Source organism: Pygocentrus nattereri, chromosome 4 (genome assembly GCF_015220715.1).
Source record: "Pygocentrus nattereri isolate fPygNat1 chromosome 4, fPygNat1.pri, whole genome shotgun sequence".
NCBI lineage: Eukaryota > Metazoa > Chordata > Actinopteri > Characiformes > Serrasalmidae > Pygocentrus > Pygocentrus nattereri.
This window is the reverse complement of record NC_051214.1, coordinates 24,259,984-24,275,583: the sequence shown is the minus strand read 5'-3', so window position 1 is coordinate 24,275,583 and position 15,600 is coordinate 24,259,984. Positions and strand designations below refer to the sequence as shown.

At 40.3% G+C, this 15,600-nt stretch overlaps 1 protein-coding gene across 2 annotated transcripts; it reads right to left on the bottom strand.

Annotated features, from left to right (window-relative positions):
- Positions 1-397: 397 nt before the first annotated feature.
- Positions 398-8,161, bottom strand: si:ch211-63o20.7 (uncharacterized protein LOC566836 homolog). 2 transcript variants are annotated; one of them, XM_017718487.2, is made up of 4 exons: positions 8,056-8,161; positions 3,777-4,464; positions 2,447-2,672; positions 398-1,073 (listed from the first exon to the last, which is right to left on the bottom strand). In XM_017718487.2, the coding sequence occupies exons 2-4, from the start codon at positions 4,389-4,391 to the stop codon at positions 841-843; spliced, it is 1,074 nt and encodes a 357-aa protein (XP_017573976.1). In that variant the 5' UTR covers positions 4,392-4,464; positions 8,056-8,161; the 3' UTR covers positions 398-840. The 2 variants fall into 2 exon arrangements, with proteins under 2 accessions (XP_017573976.1, XP_017573977.1); XM_017718488.2 differs by lacking the exon at positions 8,056-8,161 and adding an exon at positions 6,930-7,451.
- Between the last annotated feature and the right edge of the window lie 7,439 nt (positions 8,162-15,600).

Genomic DNA, 15,600 nt, shown 5'->3' with positions numbered 1-15,600 from the left:
CTGAAATGTCATTAAACTAAAAACAATAAAGTGGTTATCATCATTTTTAACAGAAAAATTTCCACATTTGTGGGTTTCTTGTTTCGCTCGCGCAGCCATCTTGCCTCTGGAAAACCTCCGTTTGGAGGGCCATGTAGTTGGCTACTGTAATATTATGGAAACCAAAATACTTACATATATTTATTACAAGGACGTTTAACCCACTTGGTCATGCGGGACGTTATAAGGAGTGTTTCAGCCTGGACTGCTTTATGAACAAGGCACACTACAGGACAGCCAATCAGAACAGAGGTCCAGTCAGCCTTACAGGCCATTACCACAGTACAAGGCATAAAGAGAGGCTGGTAAATGGTCATGCAAAAATGGTTTTGATACATAAAATCACAAAGTGGTCAAATGTAGCATATGGGCTCTTTAATCCAACTGCAATTTTATATCTTGACAGGTAAAGGAAAAATACTAACAGCATCACATTTTGTTTTAATTATTTCAATAAATATATCTAAAGTTGACATACAAGTTCAGTGTAAGAACATACAAAATACAAGTCATACTTGTGCTAAATATCTGTGATGTCATGATTGCAGGACAGGCAATAATTAAAGCATTTCATTTTAATAGGCCATTGACATACAGTCTGCATACCGCATTCAGACAAACAGGCTGCCTTCAAAGTGAAAGGCCGATGTACTCACATAAAGGCAAAGCAAAAACAAACAAAATTCATCCTGAGCTTAGAGTCCTGAAAAATCCTTAAAATACATATTGTCCTAAAGCAGGCGGTAGGATGTCCACAGTGAGGCTGCAACATTGTGTCTCTTCCCAAGTTGTCCTTGAAGATCAGTGGGGATCTATGGCCTGGCGAACCCTTTCTTCCAGCTGTAGTGCAGTCGGCCGGGCGTCAGGGTCCGAGGCGAGCATGTCCAGCAGCAGCGAACAGAGGGCAGGGCTGGGAGGGGGTGGCAGCGGCTGCGCACGGCGGGCCCTCATGGGGATGACCAACTGCAGGGCTGGGTTTTGACACAGAGCCTCTCCCAGTGGAGTGATCCATCGGCCTCTCTCCACATACGCTCCTACAGGACAAACCAGAAGGTTGTTCAAATCATGGATGCACCGGGTTACTAGAAGACCCCTGAGTTTTATGTTTGTCTTTGGTCTGTTTTCAGTTAATTATTTCAAAAGTATTTCCTGAATTCCTCCTACTTTATGAATAATAATTAGTAAAGAGGAAGAGCAACTTAAGGAACTCACATCTGCTTTAATAAAAAGCTAATTAAAATGTTAAGGGCCTGCACTTTAGTTCCTCACCTTCATAACTACTTACCTTCCATATTTTTAAAACTAATAAGTACTCATGATCAATAACTGGACAATAAAACAGGGTTCAACGGGTTGAAAGAGGGGTACTTCAGAGCTATTGACGCACGAGACCCCGTTCATTGGTATTCACTACAGCACAAGGAAAACAAAAAAAATACCCAGTAAGCTTGACGGACGGAAGATGATAAAATAACACAGAAAGCTCTAATTGCTTGTAATAAATAGGCTGAGACATCTGACCTTTGTGGTCACTAGCTTTGGGCAGATGGGAACAGAAGCAGAGTAATTACTTTGTTGTTTAAATTGCCTGGGCACTTTATCCAAAGCCTCTCTGCTCAGACCACTTCAGTCCATCGCTGATAATACACCGTGTCATTGGGCCCTTGATGCTGCAATATCTACAATGAACCGTAGCCTTCATTCTGATGTGGTTCAAATGCAGTGACCAACATTAAAAAGGGTCACTCTGGGGTCATGTCCAACCAAAATGGGCTACAAAGAGCATTATCATCAGCAAACTGAAGCTCCATTAGTTGCAAGAAGTAGATTGCTTTAGTCATGGAGTAGTCAGGCTGAAGGAAATGCAAACCTGAAAACGATCATATTACACATTCTGAAATGGACCTTCCTAATTTCAAAATGGGAATAAGCCATGTAGCTCAGACAGCAGGGGGAACTCTGGTCCTATATGTAATCACCGCTGTATAACTAAGAAAAATAATGGAACTGATTGCCATAGATGACCGTTCACTATTGCTAATGACTGGTTTTCATGGCACATTCTGTAACCTACATGCTATATTAATTATTACTAAGTTTCTGTAGTCTTTTATTGTTTTTAATGATTGTCAGCAGATTTAAAAGATGAAAGCAGATTTTACCAACAACAAAAGTGCATTTTCTTTGTTACAATGTAGTTTAGAATACGTTTATTCAAAGCATAAATAACCCTTTTATGTTTTTTGGTTATTCTTGTCTAGAATTTTAGTTTCTGCCATGAATTTTCATTTCAACACATTATTAAGAAGAACTACCACCTCTTGGCAGTCAAATTGGGGTGAGTTGGGAGAGTGAACGTACTTTGATAATGAGACTGAGCAGCTGATCAGCAGCACCCATAACTTACCCAGCTGCTCCTGGTTGGAGCCATCCTCCAAGAAGGTGATCCTCTCCAGTACGGCCCAGAAAAGCACTCCCAAGGAGAAGATGTCTGCTTGAGCTGTGTAGCTGCGGCCAGCCCACACCTCGGGGGCCATGTAGAAGTCTGAGCCACAAGTAGAGGAGAGGGCCAATCTGCTCCGGTCTCCATCCATGGGGCCTTCCACCATCTTGCTGAGGCCAAAATCTGCCACCTGGAACACAAATTAGGATAAGCATTCTTAGAGAAAACTTGAAATTTCCAAGTACAAAACTTATTCATGCGATTTATTCTTTTACATACACCAAATTTCAGTCTTCAACTCAAGTCATCAAGTTAAGCCCTGAATGTTCATTGCATAAAGATGGAAAATTGCGTCAGTAAGGAATGCTAATATAAATGGTTTTGACAGCTCTTTGCAGCTTGATTTTAAATATGCACATGTCGGATTATTAGGTGTAACACTTCTCATTCATCTAAAGGCATTATTGTGGTTTATTTGGCCCTGATGTCTTAGCTCCTAACTTTAATATGTCTCAGCCAACAGCCATTTTCACCATCATATCCAAACAGCCAATCAGCTCCACTTACTATATAGGTGCCCTTTGCAGTTCTACAGTTAGAGACTGTAGTCCATCTGTTTCTCTGATACTTTGTTAGCCCCCTTTTACCCCGTTCTTCAGTGGTCAGGACCCCCATGGACCCTCACAGAGTAGATAGTATTTGGGTGGTGGATCATTCTCAGCAGTGCAGTAACACTGACGTGGTGGTGTATGTTGTGCTAGTACGAGTGGATCAGACACATCTGTGCTGCTGGAGTTTTAAACAATGTGTCCACTCACTGTCCACTCTCTTTGACACTCTAACCTTGTAGATGTAAAGACATCTAGCTCATCTAGATAGCTCATCTGCTGCTGCACAGTTTGTGCTGGTCATCTCTAGTCCTTCATCGGTGGTCACAGGACGCTGCCCATAGGACACTGTTGATTGGACATTTTTGGTTGGTGGACTATTCTCAGTCAAGCACTGAGGTGTTTTAAAAACTCCAGCATCACTGCTGTGTCTGATCCACTCAAACCAGCGCAACACACACCACCACGTTAGTCTTACTGCAGTGCTGAGAACGATCCACCAATATATATACAGGCACGTATGTGTGTGTTGGTCAGAGTCATCTGAGACAGGCACAGTTTACACAGCATGCATCCGGTTTTTGTTTTGTACATTAGCGTACTGTGATTATTTGCAATATAATAGCAAAGACGGCAAAAGTGAAATGACCATAAACAAACAATACACTGTGAAACTTTTGGCATACCTTGACCACTGGCCCAGTTTTGGTGAGACAGACAAGAACATTGTCTGGCTTCAGGTCTCTATGTACTATCCCAAGTCCATGCAGGAAAGCCATAGCACTACTGAGCTGCTGTATGACCTGGTGGTTGCGCTGGGCATCTGGACACCTGGACAACATGTAATGGTTTAAATCACCTCCGTCACAGTACTCCATCACTAACCACAGGGCAAAGCAACGCCTGGACATTTCTTCCGTAGACGTTAACCTCCTCCTCGACCGGGACGTGTTCATCCTTTGGCTTTTTGAGTCTTTGTCTACCACTCTCCCTTTGAGAGCGCTCTCCACAAGGTCCAGCGGCAGCTTGCCTGATTTCAGAGGCTGTAGTGTTTTAGGTCCAGTCTGCATGAAGCAGTTGTACAGGGCGATGACGTTAGGATGGTTCCTGGCCGTGGATCTCATAGCCCATAGTTCTTGGAGGTAGAGTTCAATGCTTTCTGGGCTACAGCAGGGCAGCCGTTTAATAGCCACCGTGTCCCCCCGCCGACCCCACCAGCCTGTCTCGGTGACGCGGCCTTCAAAAACCACTCCGTAGCTGCCTCGACCCACCTCCCGCTGCAAGGTGTACACCTTGTCCATCTCAGGTGTAACTGAACTCCTACTGTCAAAGGATCACATACGATTCATACAAGGCTGATGAAGGTTGATTCACCTGCAGAAGCAAAGAAAACAGAACAGTTCACTGAGGCTGAAAGTTGAATCATTTTTATATCGAAATCACAATTTAAGAGTGGAATCTTCAAATCACAAGTGCAGCATTTTTCTTTACAATTACACCTTACATTATCAAAAACGGTGCCTTAAGTTTTAAGAGGGGAAACTTAATCATATAATACAGAGTTGTATACTGACTGGACAGTTAGACAGTCAGAAGCAACCAAACCTCCATGTGTCATGGCATCACAACCACAAATTACTGGCTTTCTGACACACTATATTAAAGGGTCATGCAGCCAGGAATAAAAAAAAAAAACAGGCCTGAACCTAAATTAAAAAAAAAAAAAAAAAAAAAACGCTGGTAGCTCACATATGTTGGACAATACAGTTTTCAAGTACAACATAAAGGAACTAAAACTAACAGACTAAAAACAGGCCCAAATGAACTACCAATACTAAAAAATAAAAGTGTTTGGCTCATGAAGTTTGAATTGGCGCCCCAGAGAGTTACCCTAACCCCAATAATCCAGCCCAATGAAACAAATAGATATATATTTAGTACACACATATAAACATGTAAACTGACTAAGTCATATCCAAGTTTCAGTTCTATATGAAAAGATAGAATGAATTATCCATGAAAAGATAAAACATTTGCAGAAATGTGAGGGGTGTACTCACTTTTGTCAGATACTGTATGTATATCTGTGTGTGTTTATACACACACACACACACACACACACACACACACACACACTATACTATCAAAAGTATTCACTCATCTGCCTTCACACGCATACGAACTTGACATCCCATTGTTTAATCTATAGGGTTTAATATGATGTCGGCCCACCCTTTGCAGCTATAACAGCTTCAACTCTTCTGGGAAGGCTTTCCACAAGGTTTAAGAGTGTGTTTATGGGAATTTTGGACCATTCTTCCAGAAGAACATTTGTGAGATCAGACACTGGAGGAGAAGGCCTGGCTCACAGTCACCGCTCTGACTCATCCCAATGGTGTTCTGTCGGGTTGAATTCAGGACTCTGTGCAGGCCAGTCAAGTTTTTCCACATCAAATTCACTCATCTGTGTCTTTATGGATCTTGCTTTGTGCACTGGTGTGCAGTCATGTTGGATCAGGAAGTGGCCATACCCAGACTGTTCCCTCAATTTTGGGAGCATGGAATTGTCCAACATCTCTTGGTGCTGAAGCATTAAGAGCTCCTTTCAATGGAACTAAGGGGCTGAGCCAAACTCCTGAAAAACGACCCCACACCATAATCCCCCCTCCACCAAACTTTACAATTGGCACAATGCAGTCAGACAAGTACAGTTCTCCTGGCAAGCGCCAAACCCAGACTCATCCATCAGATTGCCAGACGGAGAAGCGTGATTTGTCACTCCAGAGAACACGTCTCCACTGCTCTAGAGTCCAGTGGCGACGCTGTACACCACTGCATTCCATGCTTTGCATTGCGCTCTGTGACGTAAGGCTTGGATGCAGCTGCTCAGCCATGGAAACTCATTCCATGAAGCTCTCTATGCTGTTCTTGAGCTAATCTGAAGGCCGCATGAAGTTTGGAGGTCTGTAGCGATTCACTCTGCAGAAAGTTGGCGACATCTGTGCACTATGCGCCTCAGCATCTGTTGACCCCGCTCTGTCATTTTATGTGGCCGACCACTTCCTGGCTGAGTTGCTGTCGTTCCCAATCACTTCCACTTGTTATAATACCACTGACAGTTGACTGTGGAATATTTAGTAGTGAGGAAATTTCACGACTGGACTTGTTGCATTTACATTTACAGCATTTAGCAGACGCTCTTATCCAGAGCGACTTACAAGAAGTGCTTTGTCAATCTAGAGAAAGTATCTTTTCATTTTATCTGTTGTACAGGTGGCGTCCGATCACAGTACCACACTGGAATTCACTGAGCTCCTGAGAGCGACCCATTCTTTCACTAATGTTTGTAGAAGTAGTCTGCAGGCCTAGGTGCTTAGTTTACACCTGTGGCCATGGAAGTGACTGGAACACCTGAATTGAATTATTTGGATGGGTGACTGAATACTTATACAGTGCATCTTGTGTTCCAAAGTTAAAATCACATTTTAAAGCTTTTTTGTGCAAAATTTATTTAATCAACCACTGGAAAACCATTTTAGCCTGTTTTCATATCCTTACATGTGTATTACTGTGCCAGTGTTTGGGCAAATAATAGAAATTTTGTATGCATTGTAATGTATCAAAAATATCACAAAATCTGAATATTTTCAGAAATCAGCCAATATGCACTACAAGTGATTTTGCCAGGTTAATAATAGTGAACTTAAACTCCAAAGTCAGATAGTCTACGTCTTGAGGAGATACTGAGCTCTGCTAAACCAAACACATTTTCATAGACTGCGATGCCATTTGCATTGAAAACCATCCGCCAAAGTGAGAAACGCTTAAATTTCACTTACTTTCACTTTCCTGGCTCGCGGTCCGCACAGGCCACAAACGGACAAACCAGAACTGATTGTTTTTACAAATCACCTTGGTCAGTTTGAACCGGTTAAAACAATCATCTGACAGCTCAGCTTTTGAAGTTATATGCTCTAGAAAATAAAACTCGTATGCGCAGTAGTGGCGGATTTCTGCGTAGAAGATGACAACGTCGTCCGACTTCACAAATCAGGACGAACAACACGCACCAGTGGCTCCAGGTGCAGGTTACCGCTTTACGGAGCCAAAGCGGACAAAATCTGAATCACTAACCACAAACCAGCTGTACTGCGGACAAAGTTCTCCTGCTTGGAATACTTCTACTAGAGAACACTGGGCTCCTGCGTTTATCCAGAGAGAGATCGCACGGCAGTTCACACGTCTAGCGGTTACAGACTGAAAGCGACGGGCCATTTAAATCCCCGCATAGTAAACATCCGGTAATAGCAATGACACGACCAGGAAACATACACGACGTCGCTGACTAAACTAAAGCCGTGCCGAGTTTAAACGGGCCTTTGCACTAAACACCTGAACACAAATCCTTAATGCTGTCTTTAAAATATCAGCGCTTTATAATTACAGAAACTTACTAAGTGAAAATGCTTTAAGTTTTTTTTCCCACTCACAGTAACCTAACTAAATATGCCAAATATGTAGATAAACAGTACCCATGCCAAATTCTGGCCAAGAAACTACCTAGCTGAACAAGACTGTTAACAATGTTAAACCACCACACGTTCATGTTTGCGCAGTTAGCGTAAGTGTAAAGTTAGGTTACGAGCAGAAGAACACACCTGGCGTAGGTTAAGTGGGTTACAGCTAGAGGAGAAGGTTAGTTCCACACCTGGGTAAAAACCAGTAGGTTATCAAAACTGTAACTTTGGAGACTCGTTTATTAAGAACTCTCTAAAAGCAACGAGGCTAACGTTTAGCTAACGTTAGCCCGTTAGCAGCGCTGCAGGCCCTCGGTCCTCACAGCGCTGGGTTAGCTAGCGAGCGAGCTAGCTGGGTTAGCTGTTAACGCTGCTGTTCAAGAGAACCATTTAAAAGAAACACTTAAAATCGTGTTGATTGTCTAATAAAGCCTTCGGGATTACTCACCCATCCGAAAACTTTAAACGAACCTCGTTCATCACAGGTTCTAGATTCAACCGCTAACGCTGATCAGATCACGGACGAACAACAACACAAATCAAATATAAACAAGAACCTTTGCGGAATTTCCGCACTTTCAGACTTTCCCGCGTTCGGCACTACGGTGCGCTCCTATTGGTCAGACTGTGCTGTCCGCTGGACTAGCGTGACCAATCCGCATCTAGAGCGTCAATGATCGTTCAAATCCCACCTATCAGATCAAACGGGTGGAGTTTTCTTCCAGCGCTGTCGGCCTGTTGACGTTGCCGTGTTACATAAACATGCTGCCTGTCCGGCGGAGGAAGTTGAGGAGAGCATTGCTTCACACTCAGCGGTTAAAGGAGCACTTATTTCGTAAATTTTCAACACAGTTCAGTCGTCGATATAAAAAAGTCACTGGAAGTGGTTTTATTAAGCAATAGAACACGAGAGGGCGTGTATTATCGCGATAATAACATAACGGCTGTGATTTGATCGCTGTGATGTTACAGCGATAACACGTGACATCGAGTGTTCTATTGCTTTTATACAACAGTTAAATAAATAAAGTAAGAAATTAATAAATCGGGCGGTGAGCGCGGCGTTTAATATGTTTTAATGTTCAGTTCCTTCCTTAACAAGCAGCTTGTTGCTACGTCAGAGTAACGAGCCCCGCCCACTCGCTTTACAGCCGGCCGCTCGTTCTCCAGCGCCACACAGACAAACCGACAGTTTGGGAATTTAATGTGGTCTCATCTTCAGAGTCGGACCAACTCGGCTGTCGGTCAGATGTGATCTTAGAAATATCCGTTTTCTATTTGAACGCAAAGAAAGAAGTAAAAACGTACAAATGGCTCGAGCGTCTACTGGCAAAGTCGTTACTTAGCAACGGCGTCTCAGCGGAGTGATACAGTGTTTGTGAAAAAGCCGATGTTATGGTGAAATAACGGTTAGAACGCCTCTCAACCAATCAGCTTCCGTGGCAGGAACTAACTATTGTACAATGTGAAACGTGCCAACTCGGAGTTCTTCACATCGGGAATTATAGCTGGGAAATCCGCTGATTTAGGAATACGCCTCATGTTCTTTGGGTATAAACACTGTAGCTGTGGATTTTGGGATGCTGGGCAAACCGTTACTGCACAACACTGCTTCAGAAGGAATAATAATTTTAAAAAAACTTTAATTTCAATAATCCATTCAATTTCTGCAACAAAAGAGAATATATTTAAAAATGTAAATATATTTTAAATAATTTATTTAAATAAAACAATAATATGTATACACTGATTAGGCATAACATTTTGTCCTTGTTTCTACACTTATTGTCCATTTTATCACCTCCACTTTGTAGTTCTACAGTTACAGACTGTAGTCCATCTGTTTCTCTGATACTTTGTTTTTTACCTTTTACCCTGTTCTTCAGTGGTCAGGACCCCCATGGACCCTCACAGAGCAGGTACTATTTGGGTGGTGGATCATTCTCAGTACTGCAGTAACACTGATGTGGTGGTGATGTGTTAGTGTGTGTTGTGCTGGTCTGAGTGGATCAGACACAGCAGTGCTGCTGGAGTTTTTATACACTGTACCTGTACCTTAAAACATAGTACCTCCTCTGTGAGGGTCCATGGGGGGTCCTGACCACTGAAGAACAGGGTAAAAGTGGGCTAACAAAGTATCAGAGAAACAGATGGACTACAGTCTGTAACTGTAGAACTACAAAGTGCACCTATACAGTAAGTGGAGCTGATAAAATGGACAATGAGCGTAGAAACAAGGAGGTGGTCATAATGTTATGCCTGATTGGTGTATGCTTCTGCCAATTTCACATACTACTGTTTTTGTTTTTTATTGTGGTAAAATCATTGCCTTTAAAAGATATAGTGTCTAAAGTTCCTGCAGCACCCCCTACTGTTTGGTCAGCATCATGCAGCCTCATCATAATAAAGAAATGCTAAGTAGGCTGAGTACAATTTCTTGTGACTGACTGAGGAAAACCAAATAACTGTGTAAGTGCAGTTATATTCCATGTTCGCTTCTATACTCCTAAACTGTGGAAGAGACCAGCATCTCAAATCAGAACGAGCTATTTCAGTTACTTTACTGTCGGAGCTGAACGAGGCTGCACTAACATTAGCTTGTTTTATTCTGACAGACCAAACTGATCAAATTCCCGATGAACCGGGTTTGTGGCCACCGTGCTCATTGCAGGTACGTTATATTTCATTTTGTTAATCATTTTGTCAATTCCATTACAATGAATACAAGCTGAATCCCCAAGCCAGCCGGCTGTGTATCGTTAGCAGTGTTGTCCTGCGATAATGACAGGCTGTTATTTTTTGTGTTCACAACCAGATGTCAGTATTTCTTAGGTTTCATTTACTTTGTTATAGTAACTGATCATAAACATTCTAACTGACGTCAAAGTGAAACTCGTCTGGAATTGCTTGGTAACTGATATGTAATTGGTCATTCTACAGAAACGTCCATTTTTGTGTCCCTAGTGTTTACAGATATATTAAACTTAAAAAAAGTTTAAGGTTAGGGTTACAATTTATTTCTTTTTTAAAATAAAGCAAATCCATCAATTTAGCAATATTAATTTAAGTCAATTCCAAGCACCACAGAAGAGCTCATCCCCTCAGGCATGTATAAAGGGCCATATTTTGTAGAAACAAAAACCCAAATTTTAACTGCAATAATCTATATATGACTATGGAATATATACATTAAGCGATATAAAAAAAAACAAAGCCAAACAACTTTCATAAAATATATAATGAAAGTCGTGGTCCCCAGGAGTCGTGTCATTGGTGTTACTTAATAATCACGCCGATGACATCACTTGACTTCCTTTTACCTAGTTTCTGAGGATCTATGAAGAAAAGCACATGGTGAGTCCACTGTGTCTTTCAGTTATCAGACATTTTCTCATTTAGCTCATGATTTCATATGAAGCTTTAGTTGACGTCACTGGTGTGACCGACTTTATTCTTTGGTAACTGTGAAAAAATAGAACACAAATGGATTAAATGACATATTTTAGTGGATATTCCATGATTGACATGTGGTTTGATGCTCTGCAGCAGCCGTTTTGTAAAGTGTCTCTGGTGTTACCTTTCTTATGTGTAACACCAATGAGGATCGGTAACACCAGTGACGCCTATGGAGAGATAGAAAAGTGGACGTTTCTGTAGAACGACCCAATTAATAAAATGTTTAATACAGCTGATGTTCATAGTAATTAAGTAGGTTTAGACATATTCCATAACTATATTAATCATTATAGTCCTCAGGCTTGAGACTGGACACTTTAAAAAGAATCAGTGTAAATAGCATAATATGTGATTTTTCTGTTTGTTCGTTTCCTCTGAAACATTTAACATTTAGTGTCCAGCGTACTGGACATTTGGACAGTTTTCGGAAAATGAAGATATTTATTATCACCAACAAAACAAGACACAAAGCAAGCAAACCTTTCCTTTGTTCACTGAATGGATAGTTGCATGGAAAAGTGTCTGAATTGTTGGAAGTACTTGCTCTTGTGCTTCTAAAATATTACATAGTTTCCTAATATTTTTAATATAATTCTAATAAACAAGCTTTTAAACACGACACATATACAAGGATTTATATGACCTTATCAGAAATGAACAAATAGTTTAAACTATTGAAGTCATTGATGAAAAAAGTCAACATTACATATATATAGTACATATAGTACATATTTCATAGATTTATATGTCATATCACACATACTGCATACATTTTTTGCAGACGTCCAGTGTCATAAACGGAAATAGCATGTCTGTGTTTCAGAACTGATTTCTGAAACACAGGAAATGTTGAGTTTTTGTTTGGGTCTGTTATCATGACGATAATAAATATGTTGTTTTTCATGCAGTTTTCATGTGCTCAGTTCTGATGTCCAATTTACTGCACAGTGAAAACTATTAAAATCACTAGGAAACAATATTATCCCCAAATTCATTGAGCATCCGTCACTCATAAGTAAACATAAGATTCTACTTTTATTCTCCAGGATATATTTTGGTTTGTCCATCTGAATTTACACGACCAAATCGTAAAGCAATTTATTCAGTAACTTCATGAAATAAATGTAAATTTTAGTAAAAGCCCCTCAAATGAGAAGAAACTGTATTTTATGATCTACACATATTACTATATGCTTATAATTTACTGCTGAAATCTCAGACACTCTTTGTGTTATTTTATAAAGGTAAATTTTACAGAGCAGATCACTGAAGAGACGCCATCTGTTTATAGTTTATAGCCCAGATTTGGGGAAAAACGGGTCGACTTTCAGTAGAAAAACAAACTGAGTTCAGCTTCTTTTATTATAAGGGTTTAAAATGACATCACCATCTATTTGACTGGAAAGAAGAGTTACAGCCTCAAATGACGCCCAGCTTCTGGATGTAGCTTATGAAATATGAAAGTTATGAAGAATATGGCAAAGTGCAATGGTGGTACCAAGGAGGTAAAGAGGTTAACCAAAAATAACCAAAACATTTGAATGACTGTGTTTTGTAATGCAGAGCTCTGTTATGCTAATCAAAGTGTGCTTTACTGTACAGATTACTGGACATTTAACTGTAACTCAAACTTTGTGTACACAGAAATAAATATCTATCATTTCCCTTTTTAATCTTCTCATCATTTCTTAAATAAATGAGGACAATTTATAAGCAGTGTTACATTTGCGGTTGATAAGTGTCTGTTTTCTGGTTTTTAGTTGGCTTATAAAGAGCTTGACTGAGTTCAGTGGAGCCTGGAGGTAAAACCAAATTGTCCATCATCAAAAATGGTTTTGAGTTGAGCTTCTTCAGTTTGCTGAGGCTCTCGACAGATGAAATTAATGTAGGCCGACACTGAGTGTGTTTATATACACTTGATAATCTGATAACTGCAGAAAATATGATTTTGTCAGTAAACCGATCAACACATTAATATGCACTTGAGTAATCAGATAATGGGGAAACTCTGGGTTTACATGATTCAGACAGTGATCAGATTTCTGCTTTGCAACCAGCCAATAAACTCAGAAGAAGACGTGACATAAATGTAACATAAAACTAAAACTTCATGCGGCAGCTGTTTCTTTAAAAAACATTGAGCCACTTTACCTGAAAATATGAACTTACATCATCTAGAAGAACATTTTTCTTTATTTTGTCAAGGATGTATTTGGTTTCAGCACCGCTCCAAAAGTGTTTTGCTGCGTCTCACAGTATCGCTGTTTGCTTATTTCCAGTACAGCAGTCTGTTCGTACATACGCAGACTGAGAAATCTGAAAGAAATCAGAGTAAGAGTTCACACGCACTGAGAAACCTGAAAGAAATCAGAGTAAGAGTTCACACGCACTGAGAAATCTGAAAGAAATCAGAGTAAGAGTTCACACGCACTGAGAAATCTGAAAGAAATCAGAGTAAGAGTTCACACGCACTGAGAAACCTGAAAGAAATCAGAGTAAGAGTTCACACGCACTGAGAAACCTGAAACAAATCAGAGTAAGAGTTCACACGCACTGAGAAATCTGAAAGAAATCAGAGTAAGAGTTCACACGCACTGAGAAACCTGAAAGAAATCAGAGTAAGAGTTCACACGCACTGAGAAATCTGAAAGAAATCAGAGTAAGAGTTCACACGCACTGAGAAACCTGAAACAAATCAGAGTAAGAGTTCACACGCACTGAGAAATCTGAAAGAAATCAGAGTAAGAGTTCACACGCACTGAGAAATCTGAAACAAATCAGAGTAAGAGTTCACACGCACTGAGAAATCTGAAAGAAATCAGAGTAAGAGTTCACACGCACTGAGAAATCTGAAACAAATCAGAGTAAGAGTTCACACGCACTGAGAAATCTGAAAGAAATCAGAGTAAGAGTTCACACGCACTGAGAAACCTGAAACAAATCAGAGTAAGAGTTCACACGCACTGAGAAACCTGAAACAAATCAGAGTAAGAGTTCACACGCACTGAGAAATCTGAAACAAATCAGAGTAAGAGTTCACACGCACTGAGAAATCTGAAACAAATCAGAGTAAGAGTTCACACGCACTGAGAAATCTGAAAGAAATCAGAGTAAGAGTTCACACGCACTGAGAAATCTGAAAGAAATCAGAGTAAGAGTTCACACGCACTGAGAAATCTGAAACAAATCAGAGTAAGAGTTCACACGTACTGAGAAATCTGAAACAAATCAGAGTAAGAGTTCACACGCACTGAGAAATCTTAAAGAAATCAGAGTAAGAGTTCACACGCACTGAGAAACCTGAAACAAATCAGAGTAAGAGTTCACACGCACTGAGAAACCTGAAACAAATCAGAGTAAGAGTTCACACGCACTGAGAAATCTTAAATAAATCAGAGTAAGAGTTCACACACACTGAGAAATCTTAAATAAATCAGAGTAAGAGTTCACACGCACTGAGAAACCTGAAAGAAATCAGAGTAAGAGTTCACACACACTGAGAAATCTTAAAGAAATCAGAGTAAGAGTTCACACGCACTGAGAAACCTGAAAGAAATCAGAGTAAGAGTTCACACGCACTGAGAAACCTGAAAGAAATCAGAGTAAGAGTTCACACGCACTGAGAAATCTGAAACAAATCAGAGTAAGAGTTCACACGCACTGAGAAACCTGAAAGAAATCAGAGTAAGAGTTCACACGCACTGAGAAACCTGAAAGAAATCAGAGTAAGAGTTCACACGCACTGAGAAATCTGAAAGAAATCAGAGTAAGAGTTCACGCGCACTGAGAAACCTGAAAGAAATCAGAGTAAGAGTTCACACGCACTGAGAAACCTGAAAGAAATCAGAGTAAGAGTTCACACGCACTGAGAAACCTGAAAGAAATCAGAGTAAGAGTTCACACGCACTGAGAAATCTGAAAGAAATCAGAGTAAGAGTTCACACGCACTGAGAAATTTCAAGATCAGAGTGGTCTGTAGTGTTTACATGACCATTTGAATAATAAGATAACTGCAGAAATCTGATCATGATCATATTACTGAGTGCATGTAAATGCACTCAATGGAAATTTAAGACTAGCTATTAATGTAACCCTCCTGCGCCTCTTACACAACATTACATTAACACAGATCCTGTGACGGAGCCGCCCTCTACCACAATATATACATGCAGTGACGTTCTAATGGGGACATTTCATATTCAAACAGACAGACACATGCTGTTTTAAATAGCCTTTATTAATTGATAGTGTTTAAGCAGGAAAGCTGAAGTTGAACCGTGAACAAGAGCAAATCTGCAGGCAACAAAAAAAAGAGAAGAAACTGTTGAATATGAACTGTTTTATTTAAAAAATGTTGAGTTAATGTTGCTTGCTGTAGCAATGTAACTAAGCAGTTTAAACACGGTTATACATCTGAACAGTAAGGGGGGGGGGTCAAGAAAAGGTTTAATTGAGTAACTAAATTAAATAAGAAGGGAAACAAAGCACTTACCTGGGAATAGATTTCAAGAGGAAGGTAGCCATGTCTTCATCCAGG